Source organism: Leucoraja erinacea, unplaced genomic scaffold (assembly GCF_028641065.1).
Source record: "Leucoraja erinacea ecotype New England unplaced genomic scaffold, Leri_hhj_1 Leri_956S, whole genome shotgun sequence".
Lineage (NCBI taxonomy): Eukaryota > Metazoa > Chordata > Chondrichthyes > Rajiformes > Rajidae > Leucoraja > Leucoraja erinaceus.
Window position 1 is genome coordinate 24,605 of NW_026576901.1, and position 21,703 is coordinate 46,307.

Consider the following 21,703-nt stretch of genomic DNA (forward strand, 5'->3'; position numbering starts at 1 on the left):
TACTCTCTATGTTCCTAGCCCGGCGTTTAACCTCCTCCTTCGCCCAGTCAATCACTCGGCAGATTGTTTGATGTGTGAATTTACCCAGAGACTCCTCCAGGATCCAAGCTGCTGGTGGGGAGGACAGACCAGCGACACAACGGAGAAATACTTCAATCGCCCGTCTATCATGCCATGGGCTTCAATGAGGAGTGTCTTTATATTCCCGGGATCTGGAGTCATGAATTGTGCGAGTGCGACTACAAACTCTTGGATGGTGAGGTGCGGGAAGGTGTACACCACACTCCGGGCTGAATCTTCTCTCTCCAAAAGTTCCATCAGGAACCCGGACAGGAACTGGGAAGGCTGCAGATTGTATTTGACCAAATCTTCATCTGTGAACACAATCTTCTTCTCAGCCACTCCAGTGAAGGCCATCTGACCAAGCTTCAGTAACACCTCACGGAGGCTCTCAATCTCACGGCCGTGGTTTTTCAGGATGTTGTAAATAAAGTAGCAATATAGTTGTGTGATGGTCTTGGGAACTTGCTGTGGGCCCCGGTGTGTTTGTGTGAAGAAGGGGCCCAGTGTCAGGCCGAGGATCCAGCAGTAGGAGGGGTTGTAGCTCATGGTGTACAGGATCTCGTTCTCCTTCACGTGTTTGAAAACAGCTGCTGCCACCGTCTGATCTTCAAAATACCTGGTGAAATATTCCTTCCGTTCCTCACCAACAAATCCCAGGATTTCAGCCCAGACACTGATCGCTGCCTTTTTCAGTAAATGTAACGCAGTGGGGCGGGTGGTCACTAGCACTGAACACCCTGGGAGCAGCTTGTGCTGGATTAAACTGTACACAATGTCAGACACTTCACACCACCACTCGGGATCTGGGCACTGGTGCTTAGGTTCGGTGTCTCTCCGACTGTCAGCAAAATCGATTCCATCCTTGAATTCATCCAGACCGTCGAATATAAACAGCAATCCCTCTGGGTTCTTCCAGACCTCTCCTAGCATATTCTCAAAGTAAGGATATTGCTCCAGAATCAGTTCCCTCAGGTTTACTGTCTTTAATCATGTTCAAATCCCGGAATTTGAAACTGAAGACAAACTGGAAGTGTGGGAATATTTTCCCCGTGGCCCAGTCATGAACAATCTTTTGCACCATTGTTGTTTTTCCGATCCCCGGAACTCCGGCCACGGCAGACGAACTCCCAGATTTGGATTTGCTCGCCGAAACGTTCTGGAATAACTGATCAGTTCGGATTTTTTCAAACTCTCCCCCGAGATGTTCCTCTCTCCATTCTTCATGGTCCCGGCCTCTTGCCAGCAGCTCATTTTCCACCAGTGTCCGATCTCGAACAGTGGAGATGACTGTGAGCTTGGCGTATCGATCAAGCAGCTGGAAAACCTTAACCTTCTCGTTCATCAGGATGGTGTTCACGCTCAGTATTTCAGTCTGTGCCTTCAGTGTCTCCATGTGCTTCTGCTGAACATCTTTTATCAGGTGAGATAAACAAGAGGTCTTGAAATTAGATTAATCACGCAAAGAAAAACACATTCACGAATTCTAATATTATGGTTATTAGTTGACTGTGTTATTGATTATATGTGTCTGATAGTTATTGTTGTTTATTGGTCAACTAAGCAGAACAAAATTATAAACAGAGTATTTGACAAGTACATGGATTGGAAAGGTTTAGAGGAATATTGGGCAATCGCAGCTGGTCGGGAGAGCTTAAATGGGGCATTTTGGGCGGTAAGTACAAATTAGATCGAAGATCCTGTTTCCGTGCTGTGTGACAGTATAAATCTATCGCTACAACTCTAAATTCAAGAGTAATCAACGCGGGAATGAAAGAGTTTCCCAGAAAGCGGGTAGTGCGAGTTATTCCAGCGTGCCTTCATTCATTAGATAGTGTACTTCCAATGTTTAACATCATCAATGACCTGTCTCTCCACAATCGCAGAGGACTGGAGAATACCCAGGATTGTTCCTTTGTTTAAGGAAGAAAGTAGAGATGAACCAGGAAATGAACCTCGTCTGTGGTTGGGAAGCCATTGGAGAGGGATTGTTCGAATATGATTTGCTCGCACATGGAATAGAATATGGCTACTAGGGAAAGTCAGCAAAACATAGAAAATAGGTGCAGCAGGAGGCCATTCAGCCCTTCAAGCCAGCACCACCATTCATTATAATCATGTTCTGGGGGAGGTGGGACCAGTACAAACAGGACGGTCTGCACCTGGGCTGGAATGGAACCAATGTCCTTAGGGGGGTGTTTGCTACTGCTGTCGGGGAGGATTTAAACTAATGTGGCAGGGGGATGGGTACAAGAGCAGAGGGGCAGGGGGTGTAAAATGAAGGTAGAAGCAATAGGTAGCAAGGTGAAAAGTAAAAGTGGCAGGCAGACAAAACCAGGGCAAAAATCAAAAAGGGCCACTTTTCAACATAATTGTATAAGGGGTAAGAGCATTGTAAAAACAAGCCTGAAGGCTTTGTGTCTCAATGCAAGGAGTATTCGTAATAAGGTGGATGAGTTGAACGTGCAGATAGCCATTAATGATTATGATATAGTTGAGATCACGGAGACATGGCTCCAGGGTGACCAAGGCTGGGAGCTGAACATCCAGGGATATTCAATATTCAGGAGGGATAGAGAGAAAGGAAAAGGAGGTGGGGTAGTGTTGCTGGTTAGAGAGGAGATTAACGCAATGGAAAGGAAGGACATTAGTTTGGAGGATGTGGAATCGGTATGGGTAGAGCTGCAAAACAATAAGGGGCAGAAAACGCTGGTGGGTGTTGTGTACAGGCCACCTAACAGTAGTAGTGAAGTTGGAGATGGTATCAAACAGGAAATTAGAAATGCTTGCGACAAAGGCAAAGCAGTTATAATGGGTGACTTCAATCTACATAGAGATTGGGTGAATCAAACTGGCAGGGGTGCTGAGGAAGAGGATTTCTTGGAATGTATGCGGGATAGTTATCTAAACCAACATGTAGAGGAACCAACGAGAGAGCTCGCTATTTTAGACTGGGTATTGAGTAATGAGGAAGGGTTAGTTAGTAGTCTTGTTGTGCGTGGCCCCTTGGGCAAGAGTGACCATAATATGGTTGAGTTCTTCATCAGGATGGAGAGTGACATTGTTAATTCAGAAACAATGGTTTTGAACTTAAAGAAAGGTAACTTTGAGGGTATGAGACGTGAATTGGCCAAGATTGACTGGCAATTAATTCTAAAAGGGTTGACGGTGGATATGCAATGGAAGGCATTTAAAGACTGCATGGATGAACTACACAAATTGTTCATCCCAGTTTGGCAAAAGAATCAATCAGGGAAGGTAGTGCATCCATGGATAACAAGGGAAATCAGGGATAGTATCAAAGCAAAGGATGATGCGTACAAACTAGCCAGAAAAAGCAGCATACCGGAGGACTGGGAGAAATTCAGAGACAAGCAGAGGAGGACGAAGGGCTTAATTAGAAAAGGAAAAATGGATTATGAAAGAAAACTGGCAGTGAACATAAAAACTGACTGCAAAGGTTTTTATAGATATGTGAAAAGAAAGAGATTAGTTAAAACAAATGTAGGTCCCTTGCAGTCAGAAACAGGTGAGTTGATCATGGGGAACCAGGATATGGCCAGGATATTGGCCAGACAGGCTGCATCCCAGAGTACTTAAGGAAGTAGCTCCAGAAATAGTGGATGCATTAGTAATAATCTTTCAAAACTCTTTAGATTCTGGAGTAGTTCCAGAGGATTGGCGGGTAGCAAACGTAACCCCACTTTTTAAGAAGGGAGGGAGAGAGAAAACGGGGAATTACAGACCAGTTAGCCTAACATCGGTAGTGGGGAAACTGCTAGAGCCAGTTATTAAAGATGGGATAGCAGCACATTTGGAAAGTGGTGAAATCATTGGACAAAGTCAGCATGGATTTACGAAAGGTAAATCATGTCTGACGAATCTTATAGAATTTTTCGAGGATGTAACTAGTAGCGTGGATAGGGGAGAACCAGTGGATGTGGTGTATCTGGACTTCCAGAAGGCTTTCGACAAGGTCCCACATAAGAGATTAGTATACAAACTTAAAGCACATGGCATTGGGGGTTCAGTATTGATGTGGATAGAGAACTGGCTGACAAACAGGAAGCAAAGAGTAGGAGTAAACGGGCCCTTTTCACAATGGCAGGCAGTGACTAGTGGGGTACCGCAAGGCTCAGTACTGGGACCCCAGCTATTTACAATATATATTAATGATCTGGATCAGGGAATTGAAGGCAATATCTCCAAGTTTGTGGATGACACTAAGCTGGGGGGCAGTGTTAGGTGTGAGGAGGATGCTAGGAGACTGCAAGGTGACTTGGATAGGCTGGGTGAGTGGGAAAATGTTTGGCAGATGCAGTTTAATGTGGATAAATGTGAGGTTATCCATTTTGGTGGCAAAAACGGGAAAGCAGATTATTATCTAAACGGTGGCCGATTGGGAAAGGGGGAGATGCAGCGAGACCTGGGTGTCATGGTACACCAGTCATTGAAGGTAGGCATGCAGGTGCAGCAGGCAGTAAAGAAAGCAAATGGCACGTTGGCTTTCATAGCAAGAGGATTTGAGTATAGGAGCAGGGAGGTTCTACTGCAGTTGTATAGGGTCTTGGTGAGACCACACCTGGAGTATTGCGTGCAGTTTTGGTCTCCAAATCTGAGGAAGGACATTATTGCCATAGAGGGAGTGCAGAGAAGGTTCACCAGACTGATTCCTGGGACGTCAGGACTGTCTTATGAAGAAAGACTGGATAGACTTGGTTTATGCTCTCTAGAATTTAGGAGATTGAGAGGGGATCTTATAGAAACTTACAAAATTCTTAAGGGGTTGGACAGGCTAGATGCAGGAAGATTGTTCCCGATGTTGGGGAAGTCCAGGACAAGGGGTCACAGCTTAAGGATAAGGGGGAAATCCTTTAAAACCGAGATGAGGAGAACTTTTTTCACACAGAGAGTGGTGAATCTCTGGAACTCTCTGCCACAGAGGGTAGTTGAGGCCAGTTCATTGGCTATATTTAAGAGGGAGTTAGATGTGGCCCTTGTGGCCAAGGGGATCAGAGGGTATGGAGAGAAGGCAGGTACGGGATACTGAGTTGGATGATCAGCCATGATCATATTAAATGGCGGTGCAGGCTCGAAGGGCCGAATGGCCTACTCCTGCACCTAATTTCTATGTTTCTATGGCTGATAGTCCCCAATCAATAACCCGTGCCTGCCTTCTCCCCATATCCCTTGATTCCACAATCCCCAAGAGCTCTAACTCTGTCTAGCTCTATCAAAACTGCTCTTAAATCCATCCAGTGACTTGGGCTCCACTGCCCTCTGTGGCAGGGAATTCCACAAATTCACAACTCTCTGGGTGAAAGTTTTTTTTTCACCTCAGTCTTAAATGCCCTCCTCTCTATTCTAAGACTGTGGCCCCTGATTCTGGACTCGCCCAACATTGGGAACATTTTTCCTGCATCTAGCTTGTCCAGTCCTTTTATAATTTTTATATGTTTCTCATCCTTCTAAACTCCAATGAATACAAGCTTAGTCTTTTCAATCTTTCCTCATATGACAGTCCCGCCATCCCAGGGATCAATTTCGTGAGCCTACGCTACATTGCCTCAATTCCAAGGATGCCCTTCCTCAAATTAGGAGACCAAAACTGTACACAATACTCTGGGTGTGGTCTCACCAGGGCCCTGTACAACTGCAGAAGAACCTCTTTACTCCTATACTGAAATCCTCTTGTTATGAAGACCAACATTCTATTAGCTCTCTTCACTGCCTGATGTAACTGCACGTCAACTTTCAGTGACTGGTGTACATGGACACCCAGGTCTCGCTGCACATCCCCCTTACCTAACTAATCCCATTGAGATAATAATCTGTCCCCTTGTTTTTGCCGCCAAAGTGGATAACCTCACATTTATCTATATTATACTGCATCTTCCACGCATCTGCCCACTCACTCAACCTGTCCAGGTGACCTTGCAACCTCCTAACATCCTGTTCACACTGCCACCCAGCTTTGTGTCATTCAAAAACTTGCTAGTGATGCTCCCAATTCCTTCTTCCAAATCATTAATATATATGGTAAACATTTGCGGCCCCAACACTGAGCCTTGCGGCACTCCACTCGCCACTGCCTGCCATTCTGAAAAGGACCTGTTCACTCCTGCTCTTTGCTTCCTGTCTGCCAACTGATTTTCTATCCATGTCAACACCCTATCCCCAATACCATGTGCTCTAATTTTAGTCACCAGTCTCCTGTGCGGGACCTTATCAAAGGCTTTCTGAAAGTCTATATACACTATATTCACTGGCACCGCTTCATCCATTTTCACATCTTCAAAACATTCCAGAAGATTAGTCAAGCATGATTTCCCTTTCATAAATCCATGTTGACTTGGACTAATCCTTTTACTGCTATCCAAATGCCCCATTGACCTCTTTACTAATTGACTCCAACATCTTTCCCACCACCGAAGTCAGGCTAACTGGTCTGTAATTCCCCGTTTTCTCTCTCGCTCCCTTTTTGAAAAGTGGGATAACATTAGCTATCCTCCAATCCACAGGAACTGATCCTGAATCTATTGAACATTGGAAAATGATCACCAATGCGTCCACTATTTCTAGAGCCATCTCCCTGAGGACCCGGGGATTCAGGCCCAGGGGATTTATCATTCTTCAGTCCCATTAGCCTACCCAATACTATTTCTCGCCTAATGAAAATGTCTTTCAGTTTCTCTACCCCGTTAGATCCTCTGTCCTCCAGTACATCTGGTAGATTGTTTGCCTCTTCCTTAGTGAAGACAGATCCGAAGTACCTATTCAACTCTTGTGCCATTTCCTCGTTGCCCATAATAATTTCACCCGTGTCTGCCTTTAAGGGACCCACATTTGACTTTGCTACTCTTTTTCCCTTAACATATCTAAAGAAGCTTTTACTGTCCTTCTTTATATTCCTGGCCAGCTTCCTCGTACTTCATCTTTTCAGCCCTATTGCCCGTTTTGTTTCCTTCTGTTGTCCTATGAAAGTTTCCCAATCCTCTGGCTTCCGGCTACTGTTAGCGGTGTTATACATCTTTTCTTTTAGTTTTATTCTATCCCTAACTTCTCTTGTCAGCCACAGTTGCCTCCTACGTAGAATCTCTCTTCACACCAGGTCATGTCATATGAAAAACTGTTTTTGAGGAGGTAATGTAGGTGATCGTTGAGAGATGGACAGTGTATGTTTTCTACATAGACTTTTGACATGCATTTAATAAACCCCATCATCGCCCGATGATATAGAAGGTGACTGCAAGGTGACTTGGATAGGCTGGGTGAGTGGGCAAATGTTTGGCAGATGCAGTATAATGTGGATAAATGTAAGGTTATCCATTTTGGTGGCAAAAACAGGAAAGCAGACTATTATCTAAATGGTAGCCAACTAGGAAAAGGGGAGATGCAGCGAGACCTGCAGCGAGACCTGGGTGTCATGGTACACCAGTCATTGAAAGTAGGCATGCGGGTGCAGCAGGCAGTGAAGAAAGCAAATGGTATGTTAGCTTTCATAGCAAAAGGATTTGAGTATAGGAGCAGGGAGGTTCTACTGCAGTTGTACAGGGTCTTGGTGAGACCACACCTGGAGTATTGCGTACAGTTTTGGTCTCCAAATCTGAGGAAGGACATTATTCAGATTCAGATTCAGATTCAATTCAGATTCAATTTTAATTGTCATTGTCAGTGTACAGTACAGAGACAACGAAATGCATTGCCATAGAGGAAGTGCAGAGAAGGTTCACCAGAATGATTCCTGAGATGTCAGGACTGTCTTATGAAGAAAGACTGGATAGACTTGGTTTATACTCTCTAGAATTTAGGAGATTGAGAGGGGATCTTATAGAAACTTACAAAATTCTTAAGGGGTTGGACAGGCTAGATGCAGGAAGATTGCTCCCGATGTTGGGGAAGTCCAGGACAAGGGGTCACAGCTTAAGGATGAGGGGTGAATCCTTTAAAACCGAGATGAGAAGAACTTTTTTCACACAGAGAGTGGTGAATCTCTGGAACTCTCTGCCACAGAGGGTAGTCGAGGCCAGTTCATTGGCTATATTTAAGAGGGAGTTAGATGTGGCCCTTGTGGCTATGGGGATCAGAGGGTATGGAGAGAAGGCAGGTACAGGATACTGAGTTGGATGATCAGCCATGATCATAGTGAATGGCGGTGCAGGCTCGAAGGGCCGAATGGCCTAGTCCTGCACCTAATTTCTATGTTTCTAGTAGGGATTAACGGGTCCCTTTCAGGACGGCAGGCATTGACTCGTGGGGTACCGCAAGGCTCGGTGCTGGGACTGCAGCTATTTACAATATACATCAGTGATTTAGATAAAGGAATTACAAGTAACATTGGCAAATTTGCAGATGACACAATGCTGGGTGGCAGTGTGAACTGTGAGGAGGATGCTATGAGAATGCAGGGTGACTTGGACAGGTTGGGCAAGTGGGCAGATGCATGGCAGATGAAATTTAATGTGGATAAATGTGAGGTTATCCACTTTGGTGGCTAAACCAGGAGGGCAGATTATTATCTAAATGGTGCAAATTGGGAAAAGGGGAAGTACAACGGGACCTGGGGGTCATTGTTCATCAATAATAGTAAGCATGCAGGTACAGCAGGCAGTGAAGAAAGCGAATAGCATGTTGGCCTTCATAATAAGAAGAGTTGAGTATAGGAGCAAAGAGGTCCTTCTATTGTTGTACAGGGCCTTCGTGAGCCCACACCTGTAGTATTGTGTGCAGTTGTGGTCTTTAAATTTGAGGAAAGACATTCTTGCTATTGAGGGAGTGCAGCGTAGGTTTACAAGGTTAATTCCCGGGATGACGGGACTGTCATATGCTGAGAGAATGGAGTGGCTGGGCTTGTACACTCTGGAATTTAGAAGGATGAGAAGGAATCTTATTGAAACATATAAGATTATTAAGGGTTTGGACACGCAAGAAGCAAGAAACATATTCCCAATGTTGGGAAGTCCAGAACCTGGGGCCACAGTTTAAGAATAAGGGGCAATCCATTTAGAACAGAGACGATGAAACACCTTTTCACCCAGAGTTGTGAGTCTGTGGAATTCTCTGCCTCAGAGGGCGGTGGAGGCAGGTTCTCTGGATACTTTCAAGAGAGCTAGATTGGGCTCTTAAAAATAGCGGAGTCAGGGGATAAGGGGAGAAGGCAGGAATGGGGTACTGATTGAGGATGATCAGCCATGATCACATTGAATGGCAGTGTTGGCTTGAAGGGCCGACTCCTGCACCTGTTGTCTATTGACAATGCTCTGAGCAGTGTTGATGTACTGATCCTTGTAGTGCAAACTCATAACCCCTGACCAAGTGCCGACAAAGTTGATAGAGTGGTGAAGAAAGAATATGGTCTGCATTCTCCCACGGGACATTCAGTATGAGAATCACAAATTCACATTGCAGATTTACAGAAAAATAGGATAGTACTGGTGTAACTCATTAGGCCATGCAGCATCCCTGGAGAACAAGGATATGAGATATGTCATGTCAGGAAACCTCTTCAGGCTGTTTAAAGTGGGGCTGGTTGGAGAAAGCTGGAAGACCTGGAGGACCAGTCGTCTCACACTGCCAGAGACCCAGGTTTGATCCTGACCTCGGGTGCTGTTTATGTGGAGTTTGCAGCTTCTCCCCGTAACCATGAAGGTTCCCCACCACCCCAAGAGTTCTTCACTTTCCACTCACACCGCACAGGCGTAGGTTAATTGGAACTCTGCAAATTGTCCCTAGACTGCAAGTTGATATAAACATGGGATACAATAGGACTAGCGTGAAAAGGTGATCGATGGATGGATGGCGTGTACGCACTGGGCAGAATGTCATGTTTCCATGCCCCATCCCTGAACTAAACAAAACATGCAATTGAATACCTTTCAGATGAGCAGATAGTTCCGAGGAAGCCTTCATGTCATTGTTGAACGATTCGATCAGATCAGAACCTGTTGGAATCAGTTCGTGGAATGAGTCTGAGGTGCATTGTGACAAAAAGATCAAATTCTATATAGAAAAATGTCCTGTACCTTTTTCCCCCATTGCTATCAGCAACTCCTCCAGTTTGGGGAGCAGGTGGTGGATTTTTATGAAACATTTCCATATCAGTTTACGAACCCACGGCTCTTTCTCAGTCACCAGGTTGAGGAGAAGTGTGGAACCGGCCGCACGGCTTCCTCTCTTTGTGCGTTTGATGACTCGCTGTGAAGAGCGTAGAGACGAGGAGTTATATAGCTGTACTGCACGGAATCGGAACCCTCGGCCAACCTTGCCGATGGATTTACTGGAGTCACAGTGCCTTAAGTGGTAGAGTGATATATAACACACGGAGACAGGCCATTCAGCCCACATTATCCATGCCAACCAAGTTGCAATTGTAAGCTAGGGCCATTTGCCTGCATTAGGCCCATAGCCCCATTAGCCCCTCCTATCCACACAACAGTCTAAATGTCTTTTCAAATCCCTAATGTTATCCGCTTTTCCAGCTTCCTCTGGCATTGTGTTCCAGATATGGACTGCTCTCCAGGTAAACCTGTTGTCCCCAGATTCCACCTAAATTTCTCCCATCTCCCCTCAAGCCTACACCCTCCAGTTTGTGGATCCTTTATCCTGGAAAACAAGACTGTGTTCCCTTTATCCCAGCATCTCTTTGTCTTGCACACCTCAGTAAAGTCACCCCTCATTCTCTTGCAAACCAAAGAAAAAATATCCCAGCCTACCTAACCTCCCCATATAACTCAAGAAGTAGGCCTGGACATCCTGGTTAATCCAGCCTGTATCATTTCCAACTGAACTACAAGATTAATAAGGAAGATATTGTGAAGGAGCGGGACAGACTCACGTCAAATAAGAAAGGGAAGAATTGCTCAGGGATGGACTTCCTGGACATATGGAGCAGTGAATGCAGTGGCCGGCTGGGTCTTTGTAACTGAGAGCATTACAGTCCCATGCCGCAGTTGGGAATTAGGGATTGTCGACAATCTCCTGGAGTATCAATGGGATCAAATTCCTCTGCCTTTCAAGCCACTCCGAAGCACAATGCGGGCATGTGATGAATGCAGAGCCGGACGTTCTGCACCATCCGACTTCAAGTGTAGGCAGGAACTGCAGATGCTGGTTCATGCCAAAGATAAACACAACATGCTGGAGCATCTCAGCAGGTCAGGCAGCATCTCTGGAGATAAGGCACGGGAACAGATGTTTCCCTCTCCCCCGACTTTCAATCTGAAGAAGGAACTCAACCCGAAACATCACCCAGTTCATTCCTCCAGAGATATCCTGCCTGACCCGCTAAGTTGCTCCAGCATTTTGCGTCTTTCACCGATTAACACATGCGCATACCTCACTGCCGCAATGTACTGTAAGAGAAAATGCATTCTCTTTAATCAAATAAAACAAAGCGCTGGAAGGTGGACACGATGGCGCAGCGGTAGAGTTGCTGCTTTACAGCCAAAGCAGCGACGGACACCCGGGTTCAATCACATTATGGGTTGTCTGTACGGAGTCTGTACGTTCACCCTGTGACCTGCGTGGGTTTACTCTGAGATCTTCGGTTTCCTCACACACTCCAAAGACGTACAGGGTTGTAGGATAATTAGGTCTTGTAGGTTAATTAGCTTGGTAAATGTAAAAATTGTCCCTAGTGAGAGTAGAATGTGCGGGGATCGCAGGTCGGCGTGGGACCCGGTGGGTTGAAGGGCCTGTTTCCGCGCTGTATCTCTAAACTAAATTCAAACACTTCGGTTCGGGTAGCAGCTATCAAGGCACAAGGACAGATGACATTTTGGTGTGGAGCCCTTCTTAAGATTCTGACCTGTGGTGTTGTATATCGGTGCCCTCCTGAGACTGAAACATTTTGTCTATTAACCTGGTATGCTACAATGCTGGGGTCACTGCTCAGTCACTCAGGCCTGGTGGCTGGCAGCTCAGAAACTGCCAGAAATTCTGCCCAAAACAGGTGAGCAACTCTGTGAGAGAGAAGAGGGAGATTGTGGAGAATCGATTTTAGACATTTTTCATCTTTTTCTATAGATCACAGCAATGAAGGAGGAAAGTCTACCCTGGCCTGGATCCCACAGGGAGCCAATGAAGGGAAGGAGAAAAAAACTAGGGTGACGGTTAATACTTGCAGGGGGAATATTTACCGATGGGCTGAAGGGACTCCTCCTGGGCTAGTACAGACCTGATGGGTTGAAGGAACTGTTTAATAAAAACTATCTGTGTAAAATCTCATTGAAAGGCACTTTTCCAGGCCTGGCAAGGGCCTTTTGGGCCAAAATGCTCTTCCTGCGCTAATACGGGCATTTTGGGCAAAAGGGACTGGTTTCTCAGCTAATAGGGGCTGTGTGGGCTGTAATGAGTGGTTTCAGACAGGCCAAACAACTCATCTTCATTTCATTTTCATACCATTTCAGTTTCAAGCACAGGCCAGGCCAAATAACTCATCTCATTTGCATTTCATTTCATTTCCATTGTAATTTCAGTTTCAAACTATTATCCAGCTATTATCAGACAACTGTACCGTCCTCTCACCAGTTCGAGTGCGATCCAGACTTTCTAGCAACCTCATTGGAGACATTGAACTATCTTTAATTGGAATTTATGGGTCTTTATTTTGCAATAATTGTTGTATCCTTGAACAACTACACTGTGGACGACTGGATTGTAATCATGAATAATCTTTTCGTTGTTTGGATAGCACGTAATAAAACGATTTTCACTCTACCCCGGTACACGTGACAACAACAAACTAAACTAAGATCCCGGCACTTGCATTTTACAGGGCTCATTATCAAATGCCATTCGAAGATCCAGTGAACGCCACAGCTTTCCCACAACCTACTCTGAAGAAAGGACCAAGCCGGAAATGTAGTCTGTCTGTTTCCTTCCATGGAGTTTGCCAGGCCCGCTGAATTAATCCACCACTTTGTTTCTTGCTTAAATTGCTGCATTTGCAGTTCCCTCTGTGTACTCTGCGGGTTAAATCATCAACCAACTCAAATACATTTGTCAGACGTGATTTGCCTTCGTTAAAGCATGTTGCCATGGTCTGATTACCACTGCTCTCAAAGAATTAGATTGTTTTAAATTATTATTGAGCCTATCATCTTCCTAACAATAGATGTTAACCGAAATGGCTCAGGGGTTGATGTAAGAATTCTGAAATTGATAAGAGTAAGTTAGTAGCATGTTAAACCCAAGGGTTTACATACTAAGGAAGCATGTTGGGGAAACAGGTCAATATGTAGACGGTACATTACACTGGGAAAGGTAAATATAGATTCAGAAAGTGTTTACATTGTAAAGCATAGCTGGCCGGAGTAACGATAAATATAGGAGTTTGTAAACCAGGCTGAGGCTAACAAGATTTACCAAGACATAACAGAAGGCCTTTAAATGTACCGATTTGGCAGAGAAGGTTAAAAAGGACTCTGGGGAAAAACAAGGGTGTAAGACTGCAAAGAGAAATTGATCACCTATTAATTATCCCAACAATGTAAAATGCGCATAAAACTATTGTGTTGTGAGTGTTTTGCTAGCGATGTGAATCATTGAAACACTTTGGGTTGTGTCAGTGTATTGCACCATATCCTGAATATAATGGCGTGTTTGAGAAACTCACCACCACTGTACGCGATATTCTTTGTGACTGCGCCGTACTGAGCTGTAATTATAGAGAGCAGTACAGCACAAGAATGGACCCTTTGGCCCACAATATGTGTGCATGAAAACATTTCAGTATCAGCTGAAGTTACCCACTCATCCATTCCTCTCCCTACCTTGTACTCTTGCTCACTGAAATATCTCTCGTATGCTAGAACGAAGACAACATTCTCCACCGCATCTTGAATCGCCTTTTCCAGCCTCTTGCGGTAATGATTTGTCAATTCCAGCAGCTGTGAATCATCACACCTTTCCAGGAGCTCCGTCATCGAAGACATTGGAGGAGCTGTGATGAATCAAAATAACGGAATTATCAAGGATTGTCTGTTTTCCACCACAGATAGCTGTCACCACCCCACTCTGCTAAAAGGCAGACCACATGACGGAGATCAGACGCTCCGATCAGAGTGTTGCTGTCAGGCCACGTGCCGGATCTACCCGCACCCTGCACGGAGGGAGGGAGACCCGGCTGTGATCCTCGACTTGCCCTGATAATGGTCCCCAGGCTGTTGCTGTAACTTATTCCCTGCGGCATCTAAACAATGCACTAACTCACAACAATTGTCCCTCTCCCACTGTTCAATCCCACGGGTGCATTCTCTTCTTGATTCTGGATGGACACAATGTCGACACCTTTTAACAGGATACACCGTTGCGACATTAAACTCAACTTATTCTCACACTTTAGCTTCAGAGTTAGCATTCAGAGTTCAGAGGCACAGTATACAAGCAGGCCCTTCGGCCCAGCGAGTCCATGCCAATCATCAATCCATCACCCGCTCACACTAGTTTTATGTTATCTCATGTTCTGCATATTAGGAGCACATTTACAGAGGGCAATTGACGTTCATGCCAGCATGCCATAGGGATGTGGGAGGAAACACACACCGTCATAAGAAAAACGTGCAAACTCTACACAAACAGTGGCTGTGGTTAGAATCGAACCCGAGTCTTCGGAGCCGTGAGCCAGCGGTTCTACCAGCTGCACTACTGTGCCCACACTTATTATTGTCAGATGTACTGAGAAACAGTGAAAATATTGTGTTTGCATGCTGTCCAATCTAATCAGGTAATACTGTACACAAATACAGCCAAGCCAAGCACAAGCACAGCAGGTAGAACAAAGAGAGTGCTGAATATAGTTTTGTCAGCATGTAATGATACAGTTTCGGAGAAAACATCCAACATCCGCAATGAAATAGTTTGTAAAAATAAGGACTGTGTCCCCACACAGGCCACAACTCACCAATGGAAGGATCTTTCAGTAGACTGATAACATCATAATAAGAATGCACAAGATTCACAGCAACGTGGTCCTATACATTCAGAACTGGTTTATTGAGAAGACAAAGGGTTGTTCTTCTGGCTGGGGGTCTGTGGCAATACTGGGGTGCACAACTGTAAGCTGAAGGGTGGAATTCAAAGGGGAAGTGCAGGTGAAGTTATTTTATACACAGAGGATGATGGGTGCCTGGAACATGCTGCCAGGTGTGGTGGTTGAGGCATATACCACAGTGGTATTGAAGCTTTTTGATATGCAGGGAATGGAGACATATGGATTATGTGAAGGCAGTGGAGATGAGTTTAATTTGACATCGGTCCGCATGGACATTGTGGACCACAATACCTTTCCTGTGCTGTAGATTACTGTGCTCTATCTACCTTGTTGATATACGTACAAAATGGCCACGTATTATTTTCCATTTGGCCTTGTTACTTCAAACACGTCTCTTGCATCCTGGAATCGTAATGATATTTGTATTTTGTATCTAATGGTTTATTTTCATCTTTCATTCTAATGTAGACGTTTTCAGATTATTTCTCTCTCGCTATGTGGCAGAATCACAGTCACACCGCACAGACAGAGATGCTTCGGACAGACGCAGACGTGTCGATTATCTGAGCCAGCCCTGTTTGTCCATGTTTGCCATTATCATTCCAAACCTTTCTTGCCCATGTACCTTCCCAAATGTCACTAAAATCATGTTGTTGGCAACACATTCCATATATCCTCCTCCCTCTGTGCCCAAAGTCTTTTTTTAAAGGGGAATGGAACCAAGAACTAGACGGCAGATCTGTTCTTGTACTGCAGTGTACTAGTTTAGATAGAATTCTCCAACCTCTTTCAATACTTCCCAGTCCCTTTCCTTCTTTCCTTATCCCAATACATAACCTATTCCCCATCCGTAAATTTCCCCAACCATTCCACCCAAATCTCCCCACTGGCTTTATCATTTCATGTCATTCAAACATCTTCTCGCATTACAAGACCTTTGCCTCATTTTCTCTTTAGTCTCATTTTAGTCCTGGTTTCATCTCTAACCATCTGCCAATCCACACTCCCTCCTCCCTCACCACCTGATCCATATCCAACTTTCCCGTGCCGGTCTCCCACCACTTTTCCCGCATTCTCTCCCCAACCACAATCAACCCGTTCGGGTTCAGGCCTCTTATGACCTTCCTAATTCTTTGGTTCTCTCTTATCTCCCCATTAAACCTCAAATGACTCACTGAGAGTAGCGTCCCATCCCTGACAAACATTCACTTATTTTCCCTAATCAGATCCTCAACATCTGTTGTTCACCACTTAACCTCTTTGCTTCTTCTGCTAACGGCCACGCTGAGTCGGAGCAGTTCTCTCACTTTTAAAAACCTCCAATCATCACATGTTCGTTCCCCTCTAGTAGCTGCTGCCAGGCAGTCATTATACCCATCAAATGACCCTATTGCAGACAGTCCTGCCCTATCATTCTTGTACTCGCTCCGGCTCAGGTCTATCGGCCTTCCGTTGATCCCCTATTCCCTCTCCCCGTGCGTGCTGCAGGTCAGGCAATCTGATCCAGTCACATTGTTGGGACATTTATATCTGACGTAATTCTGCAACACACCATCGCCTGTCTTCGTTGTCGAGGCCACTGGATCTCCTCCCTGGTCCGCTTCATCAGCCATGATGGTGACTGCCGTTCATTCGTCCCGTTGCTCTGTAATAAACAGATTAAATGCCGGTATTAGACAACAATTCAAAGGAGCAGGACAACACCTTCAGCTGATGACATCACACGCTGTCAACCGTGTAGGAAAGAACTGCAGATGTTGGTTTAAATCGCAGGTAGACACAAAATGCTGGAGTAACTCAGCGGGCCAAGCAGCATCTCTGGGGGGAATGGTTTTTTAATAATGGGTGACGTTTCGGGGTCAAGTCCCTTCTTCAGACTGATTCAGTCCCTTCAACACAAGCTTGTCTTATCAATAATTCAAACCCCCAAAATAATGGAACAAATATGCATTGGAGACAGCGCAAATGGCAAACTATCGTTCCAGGAAATAAGAATAAGAAATTCAGAAGTGATAAATTTGGCTGAAAAATATTTAAATCGCCCATGGTTCTCAAGTGGGCATTTACATACAAAAAGAAAATGCCTCTGAAGCAAAATTTACAGCCAGATTTATCACTTCTGAGACTTTTTAGAAGCCAAAGGAATCAAGAAAAAACACAAAAAATGCCTTACTGTTGATGAAATGCAGTGAGCAAACGCGATAATACCCAATATTTTCAATTCCGATATCTGCACGGCCAATGTCCGCCAAGCACTTTAGCTGTTGTTGTCCCTTCAGCTCTCGCTTCTCTTTACCTTCATTTCACTTCACATTTGGAATTCCGAAGTTGGGTACGTATCTCCCACGCCTACCCCAACTTCCACAATTTTTTACAGCGCAAAAGTTCAATATTTTTGCGGTTTTTAACAGGTAAGAAAGTATGTGTTTCTTGCATTAATAACATATACCGGAAGCTGCAATGTTCTCTAGATGGATTGAGCGGCTCTGTGTGTCAAGCCCTATGACCCAGTGACCTTACGTGCAACCCCTCTATTATAATCTGTTACCTCTATATTCAGCTGCTTACAAAACCTATTTCATACAGCATCTCCCCAAGGTTTCAGAATGCCCCACTCCAACATACTTCAAAAGTGACAAATGTTGTAAATATAAAGGAAGATTTGTCTGGCTATTTTAAAATCATGAATGAAGAATGTGCCCAAAATTACAAGATCTCCATGTAGAATATTTCCTGGAACAGAAGCATCAAACACCAGCAATATAGATGAGATGAGAAAAACACCCCATTGAAAACAAAAAGCTATGGTATACCTATGTAACTCAAGAACCAAATAACAAGCGCAGGGGTAGACCACTTGGCACCTCGTGTCTGCCCTACATTCCAAATGCCTTTTAGATGATCTACCCAAAGACCCAATTCATCATCTGTGCCAGATCCTCGAAGCTTTCAAATCCCCTGATCACTGTATCATTATTCCAGACCAAACAACGTCAATGCACAACATCCACGCCTCATCTGAATGGAGGCGTCAACTCACAGAGAAAGGGAAGAAACACCCTCGGATGGGGAATTACCGCCACACTCTGCTGGCCCTCTTCCAAACACAACCCTGCCACCCAGGACGAAAACTTCCACACCGCTATCATACTTACTAGCTGGAAGGGGAAATAAACCATTTCATGGGCCAACTGCAAATATCTCAATTCTACTGGAAACTGTAGTCCCCACTGTTCCCATGGCACATTCCAGCACATCCCTGGAGTTCCCATTCCACAATAGCAGGATTATATCCCAGGCTTGGACTCTGCAGGGTCTCCATGATGTCAGGTGATGTCTGCAATACCACCACCAGTCCCACTTCACAGGAGAATCATCCGTCTCATCTTGCAGACCTTCTCTATTATCATATACAAGATACAATTCTGCATTAAATGGTACTACTTCTGGTCCTGAACTATCCCAGCTGTGGACAGGTGATCGCTCTCCACCTTTAAACCACCTCTAGCATCTAAATCAAACATATTTGTTTACCTTACCGTTCTGTGGGATCGGGACAAGCACAAATCACTACCATTTTTCCTACAGTGTAACAAAGACAAAGTGCATTTACTTCATTGATTAAAATAGTAAATACTGAAAACAGTGTAAAGTGTAATGTTGGATGATCCATTATCAGAACTGGGACTGTAATCAAATGCTTCTCAAACTGCTGAGTGTTTCCAGCATGGCAGCTTATTCCTCAGATCTTCTGGAATAGCAATGTTTCTTTAAATTTCCATGCCCAAAAAAAGTTGCAAAAGTCACGTCATCCTGGTCAATAGATTTGTGCAAATGCCATACCTCCACTCACATACCCGACAGAGAGTCCCAACTCGTTAGTTCTTGGTTCATTATTCAACTATGTACAAAATGCCTTCCATGCTACAAATCCACAAAGTATATTTTCCTCTTGCCACCATTCTGCTGCACCGTCTCCTGGGATCACTCTCTCCGCTGTGACCAGAGGGTGATAAAAACGAGCAACACTCCTTTACTATGGCAAGAGGAAGTTGCTGGCCAAAAAAAATGAAAACGGGAATAACAGGTTCAACATCTGACGCCCCAATTTAATTATAAATAATTACCGTGAATGTTCGGCCATTTTGTAACTGGAACCAACTGCAACATTTACTTTACAAATGTATAGATCTGTGTCATTGTGCAACATGAATCTCCACAAACCATCCAATGGCAAAACGCAGCCTATTGCATTGTATCTGTTTATTTACGTGTGTGTGTATATCTATGGTATATGGACGCACTGATCTGATCTGTATTTATGCCGACAATATTCTGTTGTGCAGTAGCAAGCAAGAATTTCATTGTCCTATCTGGGACACATGACAATAAACTCTTTAAGAAGGAACTGCAGATGCTGGAAAATCTAAGGTAGACAAAAGTGCTGGAGAAACTCAACGGGTGCAGCAGCATCTATGGAGCGAAGGAAATAGGCAACGTTTCAGGCCGAAACCCTTCTTCAGACTATAAACTCTCATGACTTGACCAGATGGCGATAAAAAATGTGCAATTCTCCGTACAGAAGGCTCAGAAAGGCCTTTACTCTGGCAGTTGAGGAAGTTTTATCAGCAAAAATATCTGAAACCAGAAATACCAAGCTGACTGTTTCATTATGAAATAATTTATTGAACATTGAGCCATTTAGTAAGTGCAAAACAAACTGGGACAGTTGCTTTGACTCCAGCAGACTGCTCAGCTCATTCAACACATCAAGTGTTGGTTACAACTTTATACAAGTGTGTGTGATGGATGTGCAGCATGAATCTACACCAACACTTCCAATGACAAAACACAGCAGCAGCAGCTGTTGCTCAACATGATTTTTCTGCTTCAAACTATCACTGGGACACATTTAGTCACAACATTAACTTCAATGTCCTCACAGACAAAAGCAAATCACATTCAATGGGCGGATTTAACCCAAGTCTCTCCCCAAGATTAGAGCCGTGCACTGGGGAGCGGCGGACAAAATACTCACCGATGGATGGATGACAATCTGCTGTCCTTGCCCCTCGGCCCTGAGTCCCTGACACCCCGCCCGGACTGCCAGTAGTTAAGATGGCCGCCTATAGCTTCACTCCCATTGACTTCAATTAGACCCCCATTGACTTCAATTAGAGACTGCCAGTAGTTAAGATGGCCGCCCATAGCTTCACTCCCATTGACTTCAATTAGAGACTGCCAGTAGTTAAGATGGCCGCCTATGGCTTCACCCCTTTTGACTTCAATTAGAGACTGCCAGTAGTTAAGATGGCCGCCTATGGCTTCACCCCTATCGACTTCAATGGACCCGTCCACTGGGGATCGGCGGGCAAAATACTCACCGATGGATGTCAATCAGCTGTCCTCGCTACCCGGCCCTGAGTCTCCCCGCCCGCCCGCCCGGGCAGCGGGGCCCTGAGTCTCCCGACAGCGGCCCGGAATCCATTCATCCGCCGCTGCAACAGGTCGGTCCGAAGATACTCGAGGAGGCGACGCCCATCCGGGGACGTGTCAGACCGCGCACTGCGTCATCAAGGCGGGGGCGGGGCCGAGTCCGTCACCGGGAAGAAATTAAACAAACCCGCAGAGGCTGTAAGTGTGAAATAAAGACCCGCAGATGCTGCAAATGTGAAATAAAGACCCGCAGATGCTGCAAATGTGAACTAAAAACACGCAGATTCTGCAATTCTCAAACAAAGACTCGCAGTAGGGCGCGCCTCCGGGCGGTGACGTAGCTGGAGGAGGAGAGCCATGACGAACCTGCCCGGTGATTGACAGTAGATGGGGGCGGGGCCCAGCGGCGTGGCACCGCCCTGAATCCTGACTCACCTCAGCCGATGCCCGCGCCCCGACCCATTCCTCTCCCCCCCTCCCCCCTCCTCTCCTCTCCCCTCTCTCTCTCTCTCCCCCCCCTCTCTCTCCCCCCTCCGCCCGCCCCCCCTCCCCTCTCTCTCTCCCCACCCTCCCTCCCCTAAACTCCTTTCCCCCCTTACCCTCTTCCCTCCACCCCTCCCTTCTCCCCCCACCTCTCCGCCTCCCTTCCGACCACCTCTCCCTTCCCTTCACCCCGCGCAGCCCCCCCCTCTCTCTCCTCCCTTCTCTCTCCTCCGACCTCTCTTCTCCTGTCTCTCTCACCACTCCATCCTCACCTCTCCCCCTCCGTCCCCCTCTTCCAGTCTATTGCCCTTCTGTCTCTGCCTCTCTCTCTGTCTCTCCCCATCATCTTCTGGTAAAGCTTTTCCTCGTGTTTTCAAAAATGCAATCCTCTATAAATTTGGTCAATTATTTCCCGAGATATTTACTAATAAAAACATACTGACAATTTTTTTTAATATAACGGCTATAAAATATAGCTGCTGACCTCACAATGCCTTTGCTCATGGCCCGGCCACGCCCCCCCCCCCCCCCCCCCCCGCAGCCTGCCAGCTGGTCCCACCCCATCCCCCCCCCCCCCCCCCCGTTGATCAAATCATTGCTTATTTATATTTTCATTGCATTGAATTTTATTCTTTCTCATTCAACTCCACTAATTATTGTTTTTCATTGAATTTAATTTAATTATTTCTCACTTAACATCACTAATTCTTAACATTAACTTTTAATTTCAAA

At 45.3% G+C, this 21,703-nt stretch overlaps 2 protein-coding genes across 3 annotated transcripts; both read right to left on the minus strand.

The window, feature by feature from the left end:
• Positions 1–36: 36 nt before the first annotated feature.
• Positions 37–1,133, minus strand: LOC129695138 (NACHT, LRR and PYD domains-containing protein 3-like). The gene has a single exon (XM_055631905.1). The coding sequence runs from the start codon at positions 991–993 to the stop codon at positions 52–54; it is 942 nt and encodes a 313-aa protein (XP_055487880.1). The 5' UTR covers positions 994–1,133; the 3' UTR covers positions 37–51.
• LOC129695137 (uncharacterized) lies at positions 998–20,505 on the minus strand. 2 transcript variants are annotated; one of them, XM_055631904.1, is made up of 6 exons: positions 20,437–20,505; positions 16,605–16,697; positions 13,833–14,002; positions 10,083–10,254; positions 9,933–10,001; positions 998–1,473 (listed from the first exon to the last, which is right to left on the minus strand). In XM_055631904.1, exons 2-6 carry the CDS (start codon positions 16,663–16,665, stop codon positions 998–1,000), a joined length of 948 nt encoding a protein of 315 aa, XP_055487879.1. In that variant the 5' UTR covers positions 16,666–16,697; positions 20,437–20,505. The 2 variants fall into 2 exon arrangements, with proteins under 2 accessions (XP_055487879.1, XP_055487878.1); XM_055631903.1 differs by lacking the exon at positions 20,437–20,505 and having other exon boundaries at positions 16,605–18,217.
• Positions 20,506–21,703: the final 1,198 nt, after the last annotated feature.